Source organism: Chionomys nivalis, chromosome 21 (genome assembly GCF_950005125.1).
Source record: "Chionomys nivalis chromosome 21, mChiNiv1.1, whole genome shotgun sequence".
Lineage (NCBI taxonomy): Eukaryota > Metazoa > Chordata > Mammalia > Rodentia > Cricetidae > Chionomys > Chionomys nivalis.
The window spans coordinates 21,985,260-22,003,150 of NC_080106.1; the positions used below are offsets into that span (position 1 = coordinate 21,985,260).

At 47.6% G+C, this 17,891-nt stretch overlaps 2 protein-coding genes across 2 annotated transcripts in view; both read right to left on the minus strand.

Moving 5' to 3' along the window:
• Positions 1-1,535, minus strand: part of Gfod2 (Gfo/Idh/MocA-like oxidoreductase domain containing 2) — a 37,357-nt gene extending 35,822 nt beyond the window's left edge. Inside the window, exon 1 of the mRNA XM_057753762.1 lies at positions 1,357-1,535. The gene's annotated coding sequence lies outside the window, so the exon portion shown is untranslated. The remainder of the gene's footprint in view (positions 1-1,356) is intronic.
• Positions 1,536-13,470: 11,935 nt separating this feature from the next.
• Positions 13,471-17,891, minus strand: part of Ranbp10 (RAN binding protein 10) — a 61,180-nt gene continuing 56,759 nt past the window's right edge. The window contains exons 12-14 of the mRNA XM_057753813.1: positions 17,464-17,609; positions 17,070-17,181; positions 13,471-16,714 (exon numbers count right to left, since the gene is read on the minus strand). Coding sequence (XP_057609796.1) covers positions 16,584-16,714; positions 17,070-17,181; positions 17,464-17,609 — 389 coding nt within the window. The 3' untranslated portion in view covers positions 13,471-16,583. The remainder of the gene's footprint in view (positions 16,715-17,069; positions 17,182-17,463; positions 17,610-17,891) is intronic.

Sequence of the window (17,891 nt, forward strand, 5' to 3'; positions counted from 1 at the left end):
CCTATTTTCTGTATAATGGGTGTCTTGACACTCTTATGTTCTCTGGTGTAGTTTTTTTTTTAAATATTTATTTATTTATTTATTTATTTATTTATTATGTATATAATATTCTTTCTGTGTGTATGTCTGAAGGCCAGAAGAGGGCACCAGACCTAATTACAGATGGTTGTGAGCCACCATGTGGTTGCTGGGAATTGAACTCAAGACCTTTGGAAGAGCAGGCAATGCTCTTAACCGCTGAACCATCTCTCCAGCCCCCTCTGGTGTAGTTTTTTCAGAAGGAAATGAGTTTCCTTATCACAAATGAATCTAGCTTCACCTACTCAAAGACGATCATCCTTTCCTTATCACCGCATATCATAGCAATGTTGTATCTTCTTTTTCTATTTTTTTTTTCTATTTTAAAGGCTGTTTCTTTCAACTGAATGGTCTTCCATCAAGAAGTCTTTGTGCCCACAGATCCTTAGAGTAGTGCCTGAGCTGGGTTTCAACTTCTTCCTCATGTATTCTGTACTTAGCACGATACGGGGAACAAGAACACAAACGTACGATAACTTCCTTGCTGTCTACCCAATGCAGTTCTATACCTTTCTATGTCTGTCCTCTTTAGGTCCTGCTGCGGTCTGGAAGGTGAACTGTTCACATGCCCATTCATAAATGCTCATCTTCCAGCCCCATCTTCCCTCGCCATTCAGGTCTAATAGAGCCTTGACAGGAGCACCTCATCTCATCTTTTGTCTTTCCAAATCCAGCAGTTTTTTTGTCTTTTGTTTCTCTCCTGAGCTACAAAAGTAGGCCAGGGCCAACCAGGACACAGCACTTGGTCGGGGCTGGCAGGGAAAACCAAACACTTCTGGGATGTTCCTTGTTTCAAGCTGTTACCTGAACACCAGTTTCTTACATATTTGTTGCCTGAAAATCCCATCTCATTTTGCAAGAGGATGGGCCAGCTACACGACGAGTCCTTTGTCTTAAGTTCCCACACCTCACAAACTCTCATCCACAAAGCGCCCATCCTCACACAGGTATGGAGTGGTCCGTTCCGCACTAGGCGCGGCAGCCTAGGGTTTCGCATCTGGATAGGGATGTGGTTAGGTTTAAGATCTTAACAGGATCCAAAATTCTGCGTCCAAATGCGCAGGTCCTACCTCGGAGGTAGGGAAACGAATCCCAGTGCGACCCTCGTACTCCGTACAGGGCACATAATGGCATTTTGAACAGGCCTCCACCAGCCCCGGCCCCGCGTATACTCGCCTCCAACCTCAGGAGCCGGGCGGTGGCAGAGGCCGGGCCAGCGCCCGCTCCCAGCCGCGCCATGCCCTCCTTCGCCCTCACCCGCCGCCGGCTGCCGCTCACCTGGCACGCCGGCATCGCCCGTCCAGAGCCGCATGCGAGACCATAGATCCCGACCGGTTTCGGAGGCCGCCGGTCCGCCTTGAGGGAGGCTGGTGCGGATGCGCGGGCACCGGAATCCGGCTCACCGATACCGGGAACACGCCGCCCGGTTTCTAAGGAACAGGGGGCTCTGGAGGGGAGGGGCGGGGCGGCTGAGGACAGCGCATGCTCTGTGACGGGGGTGGACCCGCGCTAGGAGGGGCCGGGATGCAGAGCTGCGCATGCTCGTGCCTTGGGGCGGTGCTTATGAAACCGGCCGGGAGGCTGACGCTGTCTCGATTTCTGCGCTAGCGGTATTGATGCTAGGGGTTTTCAGCCTTGGACGCTCTCGAGTTTGCCCAATGGCGTCAAGAATGTATATTCTTTAGAGCATTCCCTGGAATAAAGAAAGGTCTTGTATTCGACAGCAACCTGTTTGTAGAAACCCAGGTATCTCCAACTGATCGGATTTTTTTGACCCTGGAATGACTGGCTTTCCTGTTTGCTCAGGTGTCTGCCTGGTCTCTCCTCTGGATGTTCTTTGGTTGTTCCTTAAACGTCATGTCTCTTTTAGTCGGTGACCTCAGGTTCTCTTGACCTCCTTATAGAGCCTGTGTTCTCTCAAGGAAATAGATTTTGTAAAGAGACTACCCTTTGTTTTACCAGACCGCTCTTACAAGTGAAGCCGATAGACCTTAATGTGAAATTGGCTCTGCAGAATCTGACTGGGATTTATTCTACGGGGAAATATTCCCCTGGCTGCTTCTCAGCTGCAAAGGTGGAGGAACCTAGTCCTCATCCCACAGCAGGCTGGGATGAAAGAACACGTCTGCTGAAGGTGGTTCCGTGACCCTTTTACCAGTTGTAAGACTTGCCACCATTACCGCTGTCTCCGCACCTGCGCAGCTTCCAGAGTGAAAAGAACCGCGACTTGAAAGCTTCCTCTTCAAATGGGCCGTTATCCCGTCCCCTGGAAATAGAAAGGATCAGAGTTAAAATGTGGATGCATTTCCTATTTCTTGGCATTCCTTTTGTTTGTTTGTTTGTTTGTTTTTCAAGACAGGGTTTCTCTGTGTATTCCTGGCTGTTCTGGAACTCACTCTGTAGACCAGGCTGGCCTTGAACTCAACAAGGTCCAAGGTGCGTCTGTCTCAGCCCTCCAGATGCTGATGTTAAAGGCGTGGACCACCACTGCCTGGCTTGCATTTTATATTTGATTATGGTAATTTTCTTAGATCAGGGTTTTCAGCAGTGATACACTAACTTTCAAAGCCTGATCATTTTGTTGTTGTTGTTGTTGTTCAGCAGAGACGGAGAGAGCTGTTTATTATAGGATGGTTAACAGTATCCCAGGCCCTCTACCCAGTAGATGCCATGAGCACCCAGCCCCAGTTGTGACTACTAAAAGTTACTTTTGTGCTTATCTGATTTTCCATTTCTCCCTGTGCATTAGCTCTTCCCCAAGAATTGTCAGTGCTGGGAGTGTAGCTTAGAGGTAGATCACTTGCCTACTATATGTGAGAGTCTGGGTTTATGCCTCGGCACTGCCAGACAAAACCAAAGCCCTCTGTAAGATGCTGAGTGAAGCCTTCTCTAGTAATGCAGATCCAGGAGAATGCAGTGTTAAGCCCCACACTTTAACTTAGACTTTTACAGCTTTTAAATAGCTGGTGGTTGCCAGACTGGTGGCACACACCTTTAATACCAATACTCTGAGGCTAAGGAAGGTAGACCTCCAGGCCAGCCTGTACTACAGAGTTCCATCCGGGACAGCCAGGGCTACACAGAGAAACCCTGTCTCCAAATACAAAACAACAAACAAGCAGATAGATGGTGATTGGTGCTCACTGTCAACATCCAAGCGTTTTCTTGGTTTATAGACACACCAAAAACCCTTCTCCAAGGGCACATCTCCTAGAGATGGGTCTGGTCCTCTCAGGAAACCTCCACCTGCTGTGTCTGTATCATTAACCGTCATGGTCAGTCTTTCCCATCAGAGCTTGCCTTGTTCCTTCACCAACCACCCATCTTGTGCCTGACAGTGTTTATCTCCTAGATATTGATCACCCTTGCCGGTTTTTAAGGCCTACTAGTGGCATCCTCGTTCATGCCCTAATCTGTTATCTCTATATCTTATGTCCTATGGACACCAACATAATTTACTATGTCCCTTTTCTGCACAAACCCCCGGCTTTGAGGCACCAGGAGAGCCAGCCACATGAGACTCCTGAAGGGCTAAGAACCACTGAGGCCTGCTATCACCCCCTGGTTCCATGATTCCACATTGACCTTACTGTGTGGGAAGGTTCACTTCCTTTTTCCTTCTTTTTTGCTGGAGACTGAACCAAGGGGTTTGTTAATGTGAGGCGTATTAGTTTTTTTACCCCTGTTGTGATAAAATGCCCCAACAAGAGCAGCTTAGCAGAGGAAGTTTATTTGGCTCACAATTCCTGGTTATAGTTCATCTTTATGGGTGGGAGAAACTTGAAGCAGCTGTCACATCGCACTCTAGAACAGGGCTGGAGAGATGGCTCAGAGGTTAAGAGCACCGGCTGTTCTTACAAAGGACCTGAGTTCAGTTCTCAGCACCCACATGACAGCTCACAACCATCCATAACTCCAGTGCCAGGGGACTGGACAACCTTCAAGAGCTCCAGTGGCACAGGTGGTACATATATATATATATATATATATATATATATATATATATATGTAAACAAAACACACAGATAAAAACAAAACCCAGCAGGAATATATGCATGCAGCTACTCAACTTGCTCTCTCAGCTTTACATAGTCCAGGATCCTCTGCCCAGGGAATGGGTACAGATTGTACCAGGCACTAAGACCTGAACACTACTGAAGCCATGTTAGGGACACCGTTTTGACTGTAGAACCCAGATCATATGCCCGAACACCTTCTAAAATGGAAATAAAGACCTACATCTATGCAAGACCTAATCCACGGTTCCAGGATCTGGGAAAGTCCCAAAATGCATTAACCTTTGCTTTTTGACTTCTGTAGTTTCACTTCTTGCTAACCAAAGTATGTCAACCAGGATGTGGTTTTTGTATAAAAAAGGCAAAAACACGGTGAGCCTTGGAGCTGCCTGATTGAGGTAAGTTTCCCATGCAGTCTCCAGGCAGCAGTACAGACTTTGTATTTGGCTTTAGAAGTTTCTGTATGAGCTGGGCAAATCCCAGAACTCAGGAGGCAGAGGCAGGCAGATCTCTGCATTCCAAGACAGCCTGGGCTACAGAGTGAGTTCCAGGCCAACCTGGGCTACAGAGTGAGTTCCAGGCCAGCCTGGGCTATAGAGTGAGTTCCAGGCCAGCCTGGTCTGCAGAGTGAGTTCCAGGACAGCCTGGTCTGCAGAGTGAGTTCCAGGACAGCCAGGAATACACAGAGAAACCTTGTCTTGAAGAAACCAAAAAGAAAAAAAAAAAAAAAGAAGAAAAAAAAGAGTTTCTGTGTATTGGGCTAGAGAGATGACTTATTGTTTAAGAGCACTGGCTGCTCTTCCAGAGAACCTGGGTTAGATTCCCAACACACACATGGCAGCTCACAAATGTCTTTAATTCTAGTTCCAGGGACACTCTCTTCTGGCCTCCAAGGGTACCATGCATACATGGTACCTAGACATACATGCAGGTGACACACCAATACACATAAAATAAAATTAAAAAGAGAAAAGAGTTTCTGTGTGGTCTCTGGTGGAATTGCTTTGCAACGCTCTAGAGGACCTAGCAGGAGAGATGTCCAACACCCAAATAACTTGTTATCAAGCTCTTTTCTTAGACTAACCCCATACCCAATTCTGTAAAACTTCAGCCCTCAACCCAGCCAGCCTGTTGCCATAAAATAACCCAAGAGAGCCTCTCCACTACTGCCTGGAACTCACTGATGTGGCCCAATCGGTCAGACCCGATGGATTGAAGCAGTTTTGTTCAAAATGGAATCAGGTATCTTGGGGCTACAGTTGTCACCTTGGACAGGACAGGTTGGGCCCAGTCTCTCAGGTGAGGAACTTCAAGCTTTTGGCATCAACCCAGGCACTTTGCTGCGTGTACACAGACAGTTGCTAGGGATTTACCACAGCCATATCTGTGGAGCCCTCTATAGGAAAAGGTGGCTTCTCACCTCAACCAGAAAGGAAGTTAAAAACAAAGAAATCCTGGCCCTATTAGAGGCCATACAGCTCCCAAAATAGGTAGCCATTGTCCACTATAAAGGGCATCAGAAAGGGGAATCCATGGCTGCCCGTGGAATTAGGGCAGCAGACTTAGTTGCCCAGAAGGCAACCCTAGAACCACTGGGGCCGCTTCAGATCTTGGTCACCCACCCAAACCTGAATTGCTCCAACACCAAGGCAACACACAGAAAGAAACCAAATGAACAGAAAAGAAAGATGATAAACGAGACACGAAGAGGTGATTCTTGCTGGATGTACACCCTGGCATTCTCAGAAGATAGATGAGCACCATCCACTTGGGGGCATCCAAACCCGCTAAGTTACTCAGGCCCAGATATTACCTCCTTCAACTAGACAGTCTGGTCAAAGACATTGTGCAGATGTGCAGGTGCATACAAGTAAATCCCAAAGGAGGAGAAAAAGCCTGGGAAGGAGCCTGCACCCAATGGGCACCCCAAGTCAGCTTTACAGAGATAAAAGCCACCATTCTTGGGAAAAAAATATTAGTTAATTTTCATAGGTACCTTCTCTGGATGGGTGGAAGCCTATCCTACCCAAGTCCTGACAGCCTCGACAGTCACCAAGAAACTCCTCCAAGAGTTAATATCTAGATTTGGGTTGCTCCTCTCCCAGTCAGACAGTGGCCCACCCTTCACAGACAAAGTTTCCCCAAATCTAACAAAGGTCCTAAATGTTGATTGAAAACTACATTGTGCTTGTAGGTTAGAGCTCAGGACAGGTCCAAAGGATAAGCAGGACCTTAGGAGAAACTTTAAATACATCCTTGAGATTGGTAATTATACCAACCTTGTACCTTTTTTTTTTTTTTGAGGGTGTTTTGTTTGAGACAGGATTTCTCTGTGTAGCCCTGGCTGTTCTTGAACTCACTCTGTAGAGCAGAATGGCTTCCAGCTCACAGAGATCCTCCTGCCTCTGCCTCCCAAATGCTGGGATTAAAGGCATGTGTCACGGCTTATGGCTTATCATGTCTCTCTCTCTTTTTTTTTTTTTTGATTTTCGAGACAGGGTTTCTCTGTAGTTTTTGGTGACTGTCCTGGAACTAGCTCTTGGAGACCAGGCTGGTCTCGAACTCACAGAGATTCACCTGTCTCTGCCTCCCAAGTGCTGGGATTAAAGGCGTGCGCCACCACTGCCTGGCCTCATTTGTCTTTTAAAAAAGATTTTCTTAATATTTATTATGTATACAATATTCTGTCTGTGTGTATGCCTGCAGGCCAAAAGAGGGCATCAGACCTGATTACAGATGGTTGTGAGCCACCATGTAGTTGCTGGGAATTGAACTCAGGACCTTTGGAAGAGCAGGCAATGTTCTTAACCACTGAGCCATCTCTCCAGCCCCCTCATTTGTCTTTCTAAGGATCAGATGCACCCCAGATCAAGAGGGTTTCACCCCTTTTAAAATTATACTTGAGAGATGGCTCATCAATTAAGAGCACTGATTGTTCTTCCAGACAACCACATAGCAGCTCACAACTGTCCGTAGCTCTGACATCCTGACACAGAGATACATGTAGGCAAAAATGCAAATGCACATAAAATAAAAATTATAAAGAATTATATTTTGAAGGTTACCCCCTCCTTCCTAAGCTATATTCATGAGGCAGAAATTACTAACCATTCCCGCCTAAGTCCTTACAGGCCCTGCAACAAGCCCAAAGTACTATTCATCAGACAGTGTGAGGGGCTGTGCCCTTTTCCATGTCCAAGCCTGTGCACAAGTTCCAGTCCAGTGACTTTGTGTGAGTAACGAAGTTCCTGACCCAGATCCTGGAGCCACCGTGGAAACCATATCCTATGGTTCTCGCCAGATTGTTGGCGGATCCACCGTACCTCGTGAAGGAGACCACCAGGACAACACCAGGTGGGCTGTCACCAGGTCCTCCGACCCACTGAGGGCCCCAAGACTGTAGTTGTCCTATTTTGCCTTGTCTCCCATGGAAAAGGCCCATAACCTCCATAAACCAAGACCCTGGGAATGAGAATTAAGAAAGATGAAACTGGGAGTTTATAGCTTAATCTGTCCACTGAGACCCAATCTACCCTCCAGGTGGACTTCCATAAACAATTACAAACCCAGAGGCTACTGGGAAAAGAAGGCCTCAAAGGAGCACGCTCTTGGAGTCATGGGTCCACTATGGAAAAAGTTGGGCTTTGGGCTGGAACGATGGCTGAGCAGTTAGGAGCACTGTCTGCTCTTCCAGAGAAAGGTCGTGAATTCAATTTCCAGCAACCACATGGCGACTCACAACCATCCTTAGTGAGATCTGGTGCCCTCTTCTGGCCTGCAGACATATACGCAGGCAGAACACTGTATGCATAATAAATAAATAAATAAATAAATAAATAAATAAATAAATAAATCTTTAAAAAAGAAAAGGTTGGGCTCCAGTTGACCCAAAACTATACCTGCCATGCTGATGGCCTCACGAACTGCCAGGAGCTAGGCGAATATCAGTGTGCTCAGTGGGATTGCAAAACCACTTCTTTCTGGAGGCACAACTGACCCCTTCATAGGCCCAGAGAGACCATCACAATCTACCTATAAATTTACCAGTCATGGGCAATGCAATCTCATACCTATAAAGCTTTGATCTTGGCAGGAAACTAAAGGTCATGATTGAAAAACCAAAACCTGAGGAGTCAGGACCCAAGCAACTTATTGACTAGGCAAGGAAACCTTCAGCTAGAGTTATCTGGCCCATCTTGGTACCTCTGGAATACAGCCTTCTAAGGCTGAAAGCTCCAAAATTCTGATTTCCCGAAAGGGGCTAGAAGTCAAGGAGACAAAAAAAAGCCAGGCCCTCGGTATCTGGGGGGCTAAAAGAAGTATATCAGTTTCTAAGCCATTCTAAGCTGAACATAGATGTTAGTCAATGTTCTGTTGCTGTGAAGAGACACCATGACCATGGCAACTCATAGAAGAAAACATTTAGTTGGGTCTTGCTTGCACTTTCAGAGGGCTAGTCCATTCTCACAGCAGGGAACATGGTGGCACACAGGCAGACAGGGTGCTGGTACTGGAGAGTAGCTGAGAATTCTACATCTGGATCCACAGGCAACAAGCAGAGAAGAACACTGGGCCTGGCGGGAGTATTTGAAACCCCCAAACCCACTCCCAGTGACACACTTCCTCCCCAAGGCCACACTTCCTCCCCAAGGCCACACCTCCTAGTCCCTGTCAAGTGACACCACTCTTTAATGACCACACATTCACATATATGAGCCTCTGGGCGCCTCTCCTATTCAAACCAATGCTCTCTATGCCTGAACACCAAATCCCCATAATATGTCAGGCTTGGATCTAATCAAACAGAAAGCTCCTCTTCTAATCTTGACAACTATAAGTGGGACTAACCTACATTCACCCTGTGGGACCGCCAAGAAAGGATGCCTGCTTAATGTTACCAAGATATCTCCTAGATAGTTCCCCCTATGCAGATTTCTGTAGCCACGTACAACAGGCTAACCCCAGGAATGGCAGTTGGGTGTATTCTCAGGCCCCAGAGACTACCTGGCTTGCTTACACTAACAGCTTAATCAAGTATGCATCTTGTAAAATGTTTATACTGGAAGAAACCCCACTCCTCTGTGTCTTTGTTATACCACCAGTGTTCATCTATAATTAGAAAGAGGACAGGGCTCACCTAAATCTAGGGTTTCCTCTGTGTGGCAAGCTATGCCCATTCTTGTCCCCCTGCTGTTGGGGGTAGGAATCTCGGGCTGGGTTCTGTTGCAGTTGGCACTTCAGTCCTAATTGTAGGAGGTGAAAATTTCAAGTAACTCAGTGCTCAAGTAGGTGAAGACCTAGGCCATCTGAAAAATTCTGTTTACTGTCTGGAAACCCAGGTAGATCCCAGCCAACCAGTCAGGGATATTTAGCAAAAGGTTAGCCAAGAATCTGATAACTAGTACCAATCCTTGGTCTCCCAGTCCCTTTGGTTAACTACACTTATGGCCATTACTGAGCCTTTAATCTTTTCCCTCCTAGCCCTCAAAAGAAGTACCTTGAACTCTGGTTGCAAGATTTGGAGTTTATGCCTTCAGAATATACAGTTGGCTTTTGTGTTCTACAGCCATGGAGTCAACCAACCAGGGGCCAGTAAGATCATTGTTTGCTTTGGATTTTCAGGACAGGTTCTCATGTAGCCCAAGCTGGTCTCAAACTATAGAAGATGGCTGGCTTTTAAGTACTGACCCTGCTGTCTCTACCTCTCAGTTTCTGGGACTATAAATGTGCACCACTACAGCCAGTGAAAAAATTTTTTTTCTTTTTAGTTGTACTTAGGATCTGGGGGAACACTTTAGTGGGTAGTGTTTGCCATGTGACCACGAGGTTCTAAATTTGTATCCTTAGAGCCCATGTATGAAGTCAGGCACAAAAATATATAAACCATAATCCCAGCTTTGGGAAGCAGAAAGGAGAGGACCTCAAGGATGCACTGGCCACTGTGGTCAGACTGGAGAGTTCCACGTTTAGTGAGAGACTGTCTCCAAAAAATAAATAAATAAGATGATGTGGAATTCCCTTCTGTATACTGTGAATATCATTGGTTAATAAAGGAACTGCTTTGGGCCTATAGCAGAGCTATAGGGGAACAGAGCTAGGAGGGGAAAAGTAAATTGAATGCTGGGAGAAAGGAGGGCAGAGTCAGAGAGAAGCTATGGAGCTGTCACTGGAGACAGATACACTGAAACCTTGCTGGTAGGCCACGACCTTGTGGTGATGCACAGATTAATAGAAATGGGTTAAATTAATATGTAAGAGCTAGCCAATAAGAAACTAGAGCTAATGGGCCAAGCAGTGACTTAACTAATATAGTTTCTGTGTAGTTATTTTGGGGCTGAGCAGCCGGGAACCAACAAGTGGGCACTCTCCAACAGTGAAGGAACCATATTGTTCAGCAGTTAAGAGCAGGCACTGCTCTTGCAATAGAACTTGCAATAGGAAAGTTGCCTAGAGTTCAGTTTCCAGTACTCTCATCAGGTGTAGACAGAAGTTTCTGTCCTGCCTGGTCCTGCAGCCATTCAGTCCCAACAAAACAAACAGAGGCTTATACTAATTATAAACTGGTATTGCTCAGGCTTATTAACTAGCTCTTAGAATTTAAATTAACCCATAATTCTTATCTATGTTTAGCCACATGGCTTGGTACCTTATTCAGTGAGGCATTCTTACCTTGTTTCCTCTGTTTCTGGCTGGTCACTGCAGACTGAGCCTTTCCTCTTCCCAGATTTCTCCTAGACTGGTTGCCCCAGAGACTGGAGACTGCACTTGTGTTTCCTGGCCACCCAGACCCGAATAATCACACAGAAACTATATTAATTACACCACTGTTTGCCAACTAGCTCAGGATTCTTATTAACTAACTCTTACATCTTAAATTAGCCCATCTGTATTAATTTGTATTTTACCATGAGGCTCATGGTTTACTGGTAAGGTTTTCATGTCCTTCTCCTTTGGCAGCTACATGGTGTATGCCTGACTCTGCTGCCTTTTTCCCTGCATTCAGTTTAGTTTTTCCACCTAGTTATACTCTGCCCTGCCATAGGCCAAAGCAGCTTCTTTATTAACCAATGGTAATAAAAAACATATTCACAGCATACTGAGGGGAATCCCACATCACCCCGCCTATACTCACTGGCTGGCTACTGGCCAATCAGCATTTTATTAAACCAATATGAGTGACATATCTTTACAGAGTACAAGAGCATTATCCCACAGCAATCAGGTAGCTGAAACTGCCTTTAATGCCAGCTCTGGGGATCCAGCGCCCTCTTTGGACTCCCCAGGCACCACATGTATGTGTGAGTACCCTACCTCATATACACAGTTAAAAATAGTAAAAGAAGAGCTGGGTGATAGCGGCTCACGCCTTTCATCCCAATGCTAGGGAGGCAGAGGCAGGTAGATCTCAGTGTCTCTGTGAGTTCAAGGCCAGCCTGGTTTATAGAGCTAGTTTTAGGACAGACAGAGCTGTCTTAAAAACCAAAAAGAAAAAAATAGTGGAGTGAAATTGAGAAAGACACCCAACAGTCTCTGGCCTCCACACATGCATAGAAGGGAAGTGTAAGTACACACACATACACCTTGCACGAAGTTTTTAAAAGTGTATTTAAGCCGGGTGGTGGTGGCACACACCTTCAATCCCAGGACTCTGGAGACAGAGGCAGACAGATCTGTTAGGCCGCCCTGGGCTACACAAGATTGAATTTGTCTAAAAGAAAATCAGAGCTCACACAAAGGTGATCCCAGCGTTTGAGATCACACACCTTTAATCCCAGCACTAGGGAGGTGGAGACAGGAGCGATATGGCTGGGTGGAGAGACAGGAACTCAGTGGGGTGTGCAGTCTTTAGGATTCATGGAGACAGGATTGATGTGGGATTTCATTGGTCAATAAAGAAACTGTCTTGGCCCATCTGATAGGGAAGAATTTAGATAGGTGGAGTAAACAGAACAGAATGCTGGGAGGAAAAGGAAGTGAGCTCAGACTCGATGCCACTCCTCTCCAGAGGCAGACGCAATGAAGCAAGCTGCCAGGTCAGACATGCTGAATCTTTCCCGGTAAGACCGATGCTACACAGATTATTAGAGATGGGTTGATCGCGATATGAGAATTAGCCAGTGAGGGCTAGAGCTAATGGGCCAAGCAGTTTTTAAAAGAATACAGTTTGTGTGTCGTTATTTTGGGGCATAAGCTAGCCAGGCGACCAGGAGCTGGGGCGGCAGGAACACAGCCTGCAGCTCCCCACAACACAGGATCTCGTCTGTTTTTAGTCTGAGAGTTAAGAGCCAGTGGCTGGCTGCTTTGCTTTTCTGATCTTCAGACTGAACACCAGTATCTGTCTCTGGGTTTTATTAATCATGCAACAAGCAAGTGCTCTCCCAGCCACTGAGCCATCTTTACAGCACCACACTTTCTTTTGACACAGGATCTGTGTAGTCCTGGCCTGCCTGACCTTGAGCTCAGAGATTTGCTTGCCCCTGCCTCTTGGTGCCCAGACTAAAGATATACACTATCACACCCAACCCCCATACTACATTTAAAAAAATTGTGGGGGTTTTTGGAGACAGGGTTTCTCTGTGCTAACAGCCCTGGCTGTCCTAAAATTCACTTTGTAGATCAGGCTGGCCTCGAACTCAGAGATCCACCTGCCTCCTAAGTGCTGGGATTAAAAGCGTGTGCTACCATGCCCGGCTTTGTATTTAATTACATAATTGTGCCTTTCCTTTTTTCCCTCTATCCTTCCCATGTACCCACCTTGCTCTCTTGATTTCACAGCCTCTTTATTATTGTTACATATATACACATATGTGTAAATAAATCTGCTCAGTCTGTGTTACTTCTATGTGTATGATTTCAGGTTTGACCGCTTGGTATTGGATAACCAATGTGGGATTCTTCCCTGAGGAAGACTATTTGCCCTGCTCTCAGCATGTCTTGGTTGCCTGTAGTTCTTTGTCAAAGGCTGAGGCCCCATCAGAGCTCCCCCTTCTACTGGTGCTATGCTCATTCAGGTCATGAATGAGACTTCTGCAGCCATGTTGATAAGACTTCAAAGGTATAGCTTCTCTGACATTTCCAGATAAAATCTCACAGCAAACCTGTCCCCCTGGCTCTTACAGTCTTCCTGCCCCTCTTCCGCTGAGATCCTTGAGCCTAGGGCGAAGGATTTGTTGTGGAAGCATATTTTTGTGGAGGAAAAACAACACCGCAGTCGCCCTTCTGAAGTTAAATTTGTCGTTTTCTCTGGTCTAAGAAGAAAGCTATTTAAGAGAGAACTAGCTAAAGCCCCTGTCCTTTTTGGAGTCTTGCCAAGAGAGGTATGAGTTCACCAACCCCAGTAAGACCAAAAAGAAAAAAAAAAGACACACAATTGCTCATGGATGTGTATTTTAATAAAAATAATTCTGTCAAAATACAACAGGAATTTTTTCATCTCAAGTACAATTTAATAGGATGTTTGTGTTAGAATTCTGTCAACCCTCTCCCACCACAAATTTCATGCTAATGCTGAGTATCAACTTGCAAGGACAAAGGCAGAACCAGTGTGCACAATGTGGAGGATGCCTGTTTCAGCTGGAGTTGAGAATGGAGGGGACCTATGTGAAGAGGTGGGCACTGGGGACAGCCAGAAGCCACCATCTGGCCACAGGTCCAAACGCCTGCCATTGGTGGTGAAGTAGGGCTCTGATGTCCAGCTGCCAAATGACGTGCATACCTGAGTTGTGAGCAACCAAAGGAACGTTCAGCCCCAACAGTCCTCTGCCTCATCGTTTTTTTGTGCTTAAGGGGCTGGGTAGCCAGGCAGTCCTCACTTCCCTAGCTTGTAATATTCTTGTTCTGCCGCCTAGATTCAGCCACAGACCCATATAGGAAGGGGTGGAGATCTGTCAACTTGGTCCTTGCTCTGCAAGGAGCTACCACCTGGTGCCACAAAGGGGAGGTGAGTAAGGAATGCTGCTCCCCAAGGGCTGGAGAACCCAACACAACCAGGTCCTCCTCTTGCCTACAAGGGTCAGGTCCAGCCCCTTACTAAGCTGTAGCCAAGAAACTATTCCCCATCCAGGCTCCTGGAAACAGGCTAGGAGGATTGGAGGTACATACAGGGCTCCTCTGGCAGCAGGACTGGACTAACAACTGGCTCCAGCAGCTTGATTTTGGCCCTCCCCACAGCTTGCGGGGCAAAGGCTTATGTCCCCAAAGTGAGCTGTCCAACTAGGACAGGGAACCCCTCTGGAGAGGAACCGAGTAAACAACTTGGACTCAGCTGAAACAGTGATAAGGCACAGAAAATGGGGAGGTGGCCATGGGTACTGAGTGCGAGCCAGATAGACACACAACTCCATACAGCACACAGCAGTCCGGAGCCCTCCAAGGCCCTCTCAGCCACTCCACAGCCCAAGTCTAAGCACCCATCCCCACCCTTGTCACACTCCTAAAGGTCCCTGCTGCTCAGGCACTGCTCAAGTCATATCAACCTAACCCCTCACAAAGTTCATCTGCCAAGACTGTCGAACCCATACGAATAGTTAGTCCTGACTGTGCCACTATTTGCTGTGTGGTTTTGATCAAGTCACTTAATCTCCTGGGCCTGTTTCTTTAACGGGCAAAGGAGAGGCCTGGTGGGGATGTTTTCTAAACTCCACTGCTCTGCAAATGCCACTGTATTTCATTTCCAAATGTGAAGACGACCACTGTAACAGCCTGATATTTCCAACCTTCGACAGGATGAAATTTCCTTTACACAGGACAAGACCTCCTAACAAGCTGTTAACAAAGCTCTGTCAGGAACCAAGAAAATGTAGTAGCCCTCAAACCAAATTTCTGCAAGATTTCAGTCAGGGCCCTGGCCCGTGACAGCTGGCTTAATTCATTTTGCCCAGCTGTGGGCCTGGTGAAGCCTGGCAGACACAGAGCATTTCTAGCTCTCCCTCTGATCTGTGTCCACAGCAGAACATGAGCTCACCCAGCCCAGATGCAGACGGGAACTGGAAGCCCACTTGCAGCTCTGCCTTCTCTGTGCAGAGGCTGTTGGGCTTTTCACTCACCCTGTGAAGCAGGTAAAGAGATCTGGCCCCTCCAGGTCTCCTCTCCATAGACCCTCCTCTTCCTTGGCAGACAGTCCCCTCCATGGATGGCCCACCCACATCCTGGCAGCATCTCAGCCCTGTGGTGGCGGGGTTTTTTGTTGTTGCTCCACCAGCTGTGAGGATCCATGTGAAACAGTTGGTGGGACATTGTAAGGCCCATGAAGTCTCCTCTTCCTAAGAGTTGCTGGGGCCAAGCTGTAGGGAGCAGCCTCCCATAGCTGTAGGGAAATCTGGACCAGGAAGTCAAAGGTTCCATCCACTCTGGACCAGTGGTCTGAGAACCAGCCTCCACGAGGTACCAACTTCTCCACAGGAAATATCAATCCCATCAGAGCTGGGCAGTGATGCAGACCCAGGCAGGAAGAAAGCAGCCAGCCTGTAGTTAAGGGCCTCTGTCCTGGGAACAGAGTCTTCCTCTTGGCATACAGCAGCTCTTGGGTTGAAGGCAGGTAGTTTCCAGGCATTCAACTGAGAGTAATGAATTATTTGGCCATCTTAACAACAAGGGAAGGCAGGGCACTGAGATGGGAGAGAGGGGCAAGGCAGGCAGTGAGCCAGGGTGGAGTGGTAGACAGCTGGCTACAGACCCTGTGTTCCCTTGTTTTGCTGTGCGCCCCTGTGCCACCTCATGCCCCTGAATCCCCAAACCTGCAGTTCTGTGTTTTGTCTACCTAGAAGGGGTCTAGAGACCCACACCTCTTGGGATGCTGCAAAGCAGCTTAGCCTGACCTTGCCCACCAAGCAGCCTCAGCTGGACCTGTGGTTCAGCAAAAGGGGAGCCTAAAATAAACAAATCACTTGATTGAAGTGACAAGAGATGATTTTTTTTTAATGAGTTGGACTCAAATAAAAACACATGGTGTCTGGACAGCCTCACCCAAGAGGTGCTGGACCACTAGTGCTACGATAAATACTGTGTCTTTTTTTAATATATATATATATATTTATATATATATAATCTCATTTGTTTGTTTGTTTTTTTACTTATGAAAATAATAAGCTATCATCAACCTGGATAGGCTTCATTACTAAATTAGCAGAAACCAGCTCAGCACAAACTCTCCCGAGATAAACACTGGTGGCTCAGTCAGGAGGAAAAAAAAAAAAGATTAAAAAAAAAAAAAAAACCAACAAAAAACCCAACCTCTCCTCAAAACAAAATCTCCTTTAAAGGAGAAGCCGCTACATGAGTAATCAGCCAATACTGTGTCACAGGCCGCTGCACGTGGAAGGAAAAAGAGGAAAGGACAAGGGAGAGAGGGAGGGAGGGAAGACCGGCCAGGTAGGAGGAGTGGGACTCTGCCCACGGCTTCCAGGTCTCTGTACCAGGTGCCTACGGAGGGCAGGGTTGCTCCAGCCTAGGGCTGAAGGATGGCCAGCCAGAGCCAGCCAGGAAGGTCAGCTAGTGCAAGTAGTCATCAACTCTGGCAAAGGAGCAAGACCCCAGGCCTGCTCGGGCCATGAGCCGTAGACACTCAGATGCCTGGCCCAGCGCGAGCATCAGAGGAGGCTGCTTTGGCAGGTTCTGGGACTCTGTGAAGAGATTACAAGGGATGATCAGTGCTTAGCCAAGGACTTGAGCCCAGGTCAAAGTTCCCTAGAGGTCGGGGTATGGACAGAACTGTTGGAACAGAGTTTATTGTCTGAGTGCCCTAACCACCAGGCCATAGCCCTGCATTCATGACAGGAACCTAAGGACCTTGGCCTTCTCTAGAGCAAGAAAGCTGGCCTGGCCCATGGTCATGAACTAGCGGCCAACTCAGCTGGGCATAGGGAGTTAGGGTCAGGTTCCCGTGAAGGCCTAGGCCAACCCTGGAATTTCCGGAAGAGGGAGGGTGACCACCCGTACACTCAGAGGTGAACTTCTGCTTTCAGCAGCTGCACTCACCTAAAATGGCGCTGTTGAGGGCAGCACACACAGGCTCCCTCTGGATGGGGTCAAGCTGATGACCAACGGGGCAGTTCCAGGGGTCTGAGTATGCTAGTAGGCTAAAGGCATCCTAAGGGACAGAGCACTCGTGAGAGGAATGCAGCGCACCACACATAGTCCCCACAGCTCCCGAGGACAGAATACTGCATGGGGCCCAGAGAGAGATCACAATCCCTGAACTACAGAGTCAGGCAAAGCTAAACCCTCTTTAGCTCTTAGGGTGGGGAACACCCTGAACACCCCACATTCCACTGCAGACATGACTAGAGCCCATTCTGGCCTAGTACTGCTTCCCAAAAGCCCGGCATCAGATGGGGACCTGCTCTGTGTGAGGACCTGGCTTCTCCTATACCTGCAGCATCTCCGTGTGGGCCAAATTCTTGCCGTACTCTCGGCCCAGCTGCTCGCTCAATGCCTGCAACTCTCGGCCAAACAGGATGATCCTTTCTGTGGCAGCCTGGTTGCCCCCGCAGAGCTGCCGCCGCGGATGCCCATCATCTGCACCCAGAGGCCAGCAGAAAACACATTAGAGGGCAAAGGGGGAGGAACACAAGGACCCCATGGAGCTACAGCGTCTGCCAAAGGCAGCCAAGGGCTAGGGGAGCACACAGGTGGAGCAGCGAAGTTCAGCTGGCATACAGACCAGAGGGGGGCATGACTTGGAAACTTCCCCCTTCCCACCCTGCACAACTGTGGGGTGCTAGTGAGGTCCACATTCTCAAACTCCCTTTGGCCTTGAAGGGGTCTTGGCGGCAGGCATGGACCTTCTTACACACTGGA